The sequence below is a fragment of the Haliotis rubra genome, unplaced genomic scaffold, assembly GCF_003918875.1.
Source record: "Haliotis rubra isolate DU_JTF1 unplaced genomic scaffold, ASM391887v1 Scf71, whole genome shotgun sequence".
NCBI lineage: Eukaryota > Metazoa > Mollusca > Gastropoda > Lepetellida > Haliotidae > Haliotis > Haliotis rubra.
In genome coordinates this window covers 93,102-102,340 of record NW_025767424.1, presented here as the reverse complement: position 1 = coordinate 102,340, position 9,239 = coordinate 93,102, and the positions used below count along the sequence as shown (strand labels likewise).

General features: G+C 39.1%; 1 protein-coding gene across 1 annotated transcript in view; it reads left to right on the top strand.

The window, feature by feature from the left end:
- Positions 1–1,186: 1,186 nt before the first annotated feature.
- Positions 1,187–9,239, top strand: part of LOC124259138 (43 kDa receptor-associated protein of the synapse-like) — a 43,549-nt gene continuing 35,496 nt past the window's right edge. The window contains exon 1 of the mRNA XM_046693233.1: positions 1,187–2,891. Coding sequence (XP_046549189.1) covers positions 2,205–2,891 — 687 coding nt within the window. The 5' untranslated portion in view covers positions 1,187–2,204. The remainder of the gene's footprint in view (positions 2,892–9,239) is intronic.

Genomic DNA, 9,239 nt, shown 5'->3' with positions numbered 1-9,239 from the left:
CTACCGTTTTTAGATTATACTCCAAAGGACACATATGCATGCTTAATTATGTATAAGCCAATGGTTACCTGCACAAAACACGCCTACCTTCATACATCAGTCATACATATAAACACATGTCGCTATATAGCACTCAATATACTCGATATACCTACCTATGGATTTATATGCATAAACTTGCACACATATGCATATACCTACCAACATATGTACAAACATATATCTATACATACACACTCGTGCATATGCCAACCTAGATATACATATATATGCATATACCTACACATATACACACAAGCATATGCCCACCAACATACACACAAATATGCATATACCTACCAACATATACATATCTATGCATGTACCTAGACAGACACACAGATGCATATACCTACCAACATATATACAAACATATATCTATACATACACACTCGTGCATATGCCCACCTAGATATACATATATATGCATATACCTACACATATACACACAAGAATATGCCCACCAACATACACACAAATATGCATATACCTACCAACATATACACATCTATGCATATACCTACACATGCACACTTTTGCATATATCTGCCAACACATATACAAATATACATACACAAATCCATATACCGACCAACATTACCTCAAGTGTACATATTCCTTTATATACACAAATGCACATATACTAAGTTCCAATATGTAAGATATATGCATGCATAAACTCATACGTGCATATCTACAACATACACATTTATGTATATAAATATGTATACATGTATATCTACCCACGTATACAAATATGTACATACCTTCATACATATACACATATATGAAAAAATATATATAAACGAGAATAGGCATACAGATACCAACTGACAGAATATAATCGTAGGCACATGTTTCATTCATTCCATGCAAAGCACAGATTGATGCACGTGTATGTGTTTCCGTTTTCTGTAAATGACTCGCTTATTGTTAAGGGGTTTGTACACACACGCACTTTGTCCCTTTACACGTACGCAGTCTGTATGTGTAAACCTGGGTAATGTTATTGCATCCACTGCCTCAATACGGAGCTCAGCTGTGTATTAAACCGGTGGAGTATATCTACCACGTGTGCCCGATAAACCTTCAACTGTCTTGATAAAAACCAGAATGCGTTACTGGTGCACTTTGAAAGTGCAAAGGGAATCTGGGTTTGAGATTTGTCGCGAGGGAAAATAATCCCCCTAACTGTGTCACTGTCGACTGAGGCAAGCCTAGCAGACCGATTCTGTATCAGTACCTATGGCTGAATCCAGCCTGGCCGTCTCAACCTCCTCGCGGTTCCTGTTCCCAGGGATGTGGGCTAGCGTAGTTAGGTAGTAGGAAGTAGCTGGGCTACTGATCACTGGCAGAGATGATCAGTACCAACACTCTCAATAACGGACCAAGAGGGATGGAGAGAGGGAGGATGGATGTGTGAGGGAGCGAGAGAGGGGAAGAGGAGGGGATACGACCGAGTCTGTTGGAGGAGAGACTCGTGGGCACACACATCCTCAGACAAGTGCTGGTTTGTAACTGTGAACTGTGTTAATGTAGGTTCGCCTCACTCGGGCAGATAGCACTGGACAAACATTCCTGGCAGGGCTGAGAGGATACTGCGGTCAGTGGTCCTGCCTCGGTCAGTGGTCAGAAGCATTTCTTTGGACCAACAGCGCTTGTTACTCGTGTTCCTTTAGACAGGAACTGTATCTCGCAGGTTGTTTGTTCGGAGTTCGATCTCCTCTAAGCCGACGCTTGTGTGTGTCAATGTTTGAGGAAAGGCAGGTTGTTGTCTCGGCGCGACTACCCAGTGTTCTCGTCCGGTGTTTGTTCAAACGAGGACAATGACGATCTCGCGTGGAAACAGTCTTCTCGCCAGCCACAGAACCACATCCAGTGTGTGACTTAATCCACGAAATGGATGGTATATCAGCCCCGGACTGGTGCTGTGCGATGTTGTGACGACATCCATTGATACGATTCACGACACCATGCGTTACACACCGTCCCGTTCAACCGAGTTGCGAGAAGGCTAGTCACGTGACGGTCTGTCAACACTCCGGAGAGTTACATTATACACCACAGCTCATTAGTCGACGGACCAGGTGAGTGTTACCGTATCGCATTCCACATGCTGGTGTATAGGCTTGGCAGAGTGGGCGAGGTTGCACGGGTACTGCACGATGGGGCAGGCGTTGGCCAAGAGGGAGATGGACAAGGGTATGAAACAATACCACGAACAGCGCTTCGCCGAGGCTGTGGACGAGTGGTCAAGCGCTCTTAAAAAGATGACCAAGGCACGGAATAAGTTCGAAGCATTGGGAAACATCTGTCTAGCGTTATGTGATCTCGGGAAGTATCGGGATGCACTGACCCATTCAGGTCTCCAGATTGAAGTGGCCAACGATGCTGACGACCCCCAGCTTAAATCCGAGGCGTTTCTCATGTATGCCATATGTAATGAGAAGCTAAGTGAGTTCACCAAGGCGATATCCTACTGCCGGTACTGTTTGCAGACAGAGAAGGTAGCGGATCGAACCCAGAGTTACGCTCACCTCTGTCTAGGAAATGCATACGTTGGACTTAGTGAGTTCCCTAAGGCTTGGAGCAGCTACACCAAAGCCTTAACCCTAGCAAGGACTAAAAATGACAAATTTCTGGAGTTGATGACCAGTGCGAGGATGGGACACATGTTTTCTCTGTTGACCGATTACGACACTGGACTTGCGTATTGTTGTAAAGCATGGGAGGTGGTCAGTGGGTTGCCGGAGGGGGAACCCCATGTCAGGTATAGGCGCCTGCTGGCGGTTTATATCGCCACGCCGTACAGGAGGACCGGGCGTTATAACGAGGCAATGGATTACTGTGAGGTAAGTTTTTACCCCTCTGATAATTATTACATTTTTATTACATTTATACATTCATTAATAAACATATCAGTAATGGCTTGGTGGTATTGGAACACACCATCCTTTTAATGGCCTATCTGGAATGTCAACGAGGTTTAACAATTCTGGATGTTTAAGTGTATGTTTAACTTTACAAGACAGGTTATTGATCTGGCGGTATAACGAAGCGCTGAACAAATTCGTGACAGAAACTTCAGAAGCTATTGTTAGTTTATAACAAGTATCCATTCATGCCTTTATTCCGTGAAAAACACCATTCACACGTTATAAGACATCGATATTGAACCAGTAAGTGAGTAACGCCTTGAACTTGCGGAGAACGTATATATAGGCAACTTTAATGTATCTACCAAGGACTATAATTATAACGATATATTATATCTGTATATTTATGAAGTATAAGGAACGAGTGAGACATTATCCATTGTATCCTTTGAAGGGGTATTGACCTCGTTCACAGATCAGTTGAATGAAGTAAAAATGACAATAAAACAATCAAACAAACAAATAAAACACTTTGCCACAAACATAATGAATCTGTACCCAAACCAGATTCCATTGTACGAATTCCCATTAAATAATAAGGGACTGGTCAGAAATATGACCATGAAAAATAGCGAAAAGGGTGTCGCGCAAATGTATAACAACAATATTTACTTGGGACTGAGGGTGGGGGCAAGGAATGATGACAGTTCTACGCTTTTAAACTTATATGTATTATAGTATTATATATATATTCATTATTTAGGAATTGGTGATTCATTAAAGAAATGACATGTGAGGTTAAACAAAATACGATAGTCTTAAGACCAATAAGCAACAATTTCCATCTCCCACCCTGCAAGTGACCAGCCCCTATGCATGTGTTGTTTATGAATCACTATAAAATAGTTAGAGGAAGCAATGAAATAATATGTAGCACGACATAAAACTTGCATATCTATCGTTAACTGATAGTGGATAATTTATGGTAGTTTAGCCTATACTCTGACACTGACATACAGAATCCGACCACGTGTAATCTCATTTCATGTGGTTCCATGTCGTTATAAGTTCCCCCGGGGTAAGATTAACGGTGTTGACAGCAGTTTACTGAGGTAAACACAGATATCCTCTTGTCATCTTAAGTGTCTGATAAGTGGGAACGTCAACGTATACGACATGCTGATATATAGGACGGAGAGGACACAGTGAACTCAGATACAGAAGGCGATCAATCTCCTCCTTCTCTCTCTCTCTCTCTCTCTCTCTCTCTCTCTCTCTCCTCTCTCTCTCTCCCTCTCTCACTCTTCTCCCTCTCTCTTCTCTCCTTCCCTCTCTTTCTCTCCCCTCCCCCTCTCTCCCCTCTTTCTTGCACTCTATCGCTCTCTATCTCCTTCACCCCCTCTCCCTCTCCCTCTCACTCTCTCACTCCCTCTGTCTCTCTCACGCTCTCCCTCCCTCCCTCTCTTTCTCTCCCCTCCCTCTCTCTCCTCCTCTTTCTTGCACTCTATCACTCTCTATCTCCTTCACCCTCTCTATCTCCCTCTCCCTCTTACTCTCTCCCTCCCTGTCTCTCTCACGCTCTCTCTCTCTCTCTCTCTCTCTCCCTCTCTCTTTCACGTTCCTATATATCAGGAGCGTGTATTGTTATTTGTATGATCGTTACTATGACAATGGAACGTGAGGATGAATACACAAGGCTACTGTTCATTGTATAAAAGTACAAATGTAAACCCATATTTATTATTTTTATGTCTACAAGCATCCACATTATGTGACAACGAACGTGTTCAGTTTGTGTTTATGGTTTAAACGTATGTTGAACCGCGTATATGGTAATAATGATTATGTCTTTGCTTTATGACAATGATGATAATGAAAATATACATGTGGGTTATCCACCTATTCTTACAATAATACTTTATCTTTGATGATTAGAAAACTAAAGCATGTATTAATCATAATCAGACAACATAATCATAACTATAATAATATGTTCATAATTATGCTATTTTATGGTAAGCCTTACAAAGGTATTGCCGCCCGTTCAGATCAGTCATTTGACTTTTCAGGTAAAGTGAAAACTTTTCAGGTTTACTTATTTACATAATGCATATATTATGCTAATCATCTCTATTCATAATAGCCTACTGAATTGGCATTCAATGATGTAATCGTTGATTAATACACCTTGCCTCTCGTAAGAGCCTCAATGATGGTTACAATTTGTCACGTGCTTGATTGGGTTGTTCATGACATCATGGTTTGTTTGATCATGACTCGATAATTCCCATCAGTCGTCATATTACTGGTCAACTGCTGTCAACTTCTTAAAACACAATCTGCAATCGCTGCTAGTAACACGTCGAGCACAGACCAGGATAGTCTGTCTCACAGTCCTTGAACCACATTATTTTCCCTACTGCCTAGCCTTCCCTGCAATGCTAAAGCCCCAAATAAAGCAAGTCTAGATTCCCTCAGGTTCTGTAAATTCCATCTGACTGGGACTCCTTTTCAATAATGGGTTTATTTGTTACTGTCAAAATTAAGCGTTAGTCTAAGACCAGGATATAACCACCTTTACGCCACTGAAATGTTCACGTCATGTTGCAAATCGACATGTGAAATGTGTTAAACTGGGTGGTGCTATTATGTCATGGCGACACACCGGTTGAGAAGTGAAATATTTCGTCCACATATTTCTCCCGACTATTGTTTTTAACGCTCGTGTTTCTCGACCAGGGCGGAAAATGTTCAGACAATGCATTCCTAAATCAATAATCATGGTATTTGTAGGAGAAGACTTGGGGGAATTTACTGTTCAAATATACAAATATTTCCGTAATCTATTACAAAAAGGTTGGCAAGTCTAAAACCAAAGCTCCCGGATGAGTGTGACATTATCGATTTTTCTGAAACCGGCCAAAGACAATTCGAGACGCAATCGTTATTCAAACTGTATGAAGAATATGTACAGATATTTTATTAGGAAATGTGAATTTATATAAGTGACGGGTGTACTTTCACATCACCACAACCACACACCCCTACACCCTACACTCCACACCCTCCTGTGTACGTAGCCCCTCCCCTATTACACTGTTAAGTCTAGTTTGGTGCGGGTACATATTTTATAACAATGGTTGCCTGTTTGGACTTATCCACATTTGTTAAAACATCTGTGCCCTGTCTGAAACTTCTATAGCTGTTATAACATTGGTTGCCTTGCCCGGTACATCTACACGTATAACACTATGTTTAGTCCTGTATATGGACATACGTTATAACGTTGTATAATCTGGTATTTTTATGTATGATATAACATTACGTCTCTCTAAGGACACATTTACATGTTATAACATTAGTTGCCACAGTGCATACATAAAACACATACTATATCACCGATACGTCTACAAATCATGTAACAATATTTTTAATCCAGTACATCCATGAAATTTATAGCACTGGTTCAGCTCCGTACATCTACTCATGTTATAACATTGCTTGCCAATACCGATTCATCTGTGGGTGTTATAACATGTGTGATACTTTCCTGTAATTTATATACGTCACAACATTGATTGTCTAGACCGGTAAATCTACATATATGTTATAACATTGATTGTCTGGATCGGTAAATCTACACATATTATAACATTGACTTCTAGACCAGTAAATATACAAATGTTATAACATTGATTGTCTAGACAGGTAAATCTACATATATTATAACCTTGATTGTCTAGACAGGTATATCTACATATATTATAACATTGACTGTCTAGACAGGTAAATCTACATATATTACAACATTGATTGTCTAGACAGGTAAATATACATATATTATAACATTGACTGTCTAGACCGGTAAATATACATATATTACAACATTGACTGTCTAGACAGGTAAATATACATATATGATAACATTGACTTCTAGACCGGTAAATCTACACATATTATAACTATGACGTCTAGACCGGTAAATCTACATATGTTATAACATTGACTTCTAGACAGGTATATCTACATATATTATAACATTGACTTCTAGACAGGTATATCTACATATATTATAACATTGACTTCTAGACAGGTAAATCTACATATATTATAACTATGACTTCTAGACCGGTAAATCTACATATATTATAACTAGACAGGACTTCTACTATGACTTCTAGGGTAAATCTACATATATCTACATGATATTATAATAACTATGACTTCTAGACAGGTAAATCTACATATATTATAACAATGACTTCTAGACAGGTATATCTACATATATTATAACATTGAATATCTAGACCGGTAAATATACATATATTATAACATTGACTGTCTAGACAGGTAAATCTACATATATTATAACAATGACTTCTAGACAGGTATACCTACATATATTATAACATTGAATATCTAGACCGGTAAATATACATATATTATAACATTGACTGTCTAGACCGGTAAATCTACATATATTATAACATTGACTTCTAGACCGGTAAATCTACATATATTATAACAGTGACTTCTAGACCGGTAAATATACATATGTTATAACATTGACTGTCTAGACCGGTATATCTACATATATTATAACACTGACAGGCTCTGTCGGCAAGACTCCACATTACTGGTGAGTTGCAAGTCTTTTATAGCAGGCAGGTGCAATGTTAAAAACAAACTATTCCACTTCCAACCACTGATGCCATATGAGTGACACCTTAGTGTAAAGACATCATATCCAGAGCAGAACTTTGTGGGGAAAACACATGTGATATCATTACCAGAATATTTGGTACATCCTACACGTGGTATATCAATAGCAATGTTATATTTGGAGTTAAATGAATGACATTCCTTCGGGTATTAAATAAAGGAGTTTGTGGCCTTGATACCACATTATATACTCGTTGTACCTGATGTATTTATGGCAATGAACAGAGGACTGATGAGGTAATGTTCTTGATAATGGATAGGGTTCTATTTGATGCCTTGATACCTGATCATATATTCGTTGTACCTGATATGTGCATGGCAATGCACAGAGGACTGATGAGGTAATGTTCTTGATAATGGATAAGGTTCTATTTGATGCCTTGATACCTGATCATATATTCATTGTACCTGATATGTTCATGGCAATGCACAGATATTTGTGGAGGACTGATGAGGTAATGTTCTTGATAATGGATAGGGTTCTATTTGATTGATACCTGATCATATATTCGTTATACCTGATATGTTCATGACGATGAACAGAGGACTGATGATATTCTTGATTGGATACTATTTGATGCCTTGATATGATCATATGTTCGTTGTACCTGATATGTGCATGGCAACAGAGGACTGATGAGGTAATGTTCTTGATAATGGATATTTGTTGCCTTGGTCGTTATACGTGATATGTTCATGGCAATGCACAGAGGACTGATGAGGTAATGTTCTTGATAATGGATATTTGTTGCCTTGATACCAGATCATATATTCGTTATACCTGATATGTTCATGGCAATGCACAGAGGACTGATGAGGTAATGTTCTTGATAATGGATAAGGTTCTATTTGATGCCTTGATACCTGATCATATATTCATTGTACCTGATATGTTCATGGCAATGCACGGAGAACTGGTGAGGTAATGTTCTTGATAATGGATAGGGTTCTATTTGTTGCCTTGATACCTGATCATATATTCATTGTACCTGATATGTTCATGGCAATAAAGAGAGGATGTTCTGATGAGGTAATGTTCTTGATAATGGATAGGGTTCTATTTGTTTCCTTGGTACCTGATCATATATTCGTTATACGTGATGTGTTCATGGCAATAAAGAGAGGATGTTCTGATGAGGTAATGTTCTTGATAATGGATAGGGTTCTATTTGTTTCCTTGGTACCTGATCATATATTTGTTATACGTGATGTGTTCATGGCAATAAAGAGAGGAAGTTCTGATGAGGTAATGTTCTTCATAATGAATAGGGTTCTATTTGTTGCCTTGGTGTCTGATCATGTATTCGTTGTACCTGATATGTTCATGGCAATGCTGCACCTTCGTTGCCCTCGGTAACTGACCAGCCACTGATTTCAGTGTTATTGGTAAAGGTACAGGTACTCTGGCATCTGCAATGTAAGAGGCAATGTACTGCTTCTACCTGTAATTTTTCGGTTACTAATCAGATACTGAATTGCACCTCTGATGTTCCGGGTAAATGATTAGGTACTAACTACACCTGTAATGTTCTAAGTGTTTGCACCTGTTATATTCACAATAACTGATCAGGTACTACCTGCTCCTGTAATGTTCTCGATAAC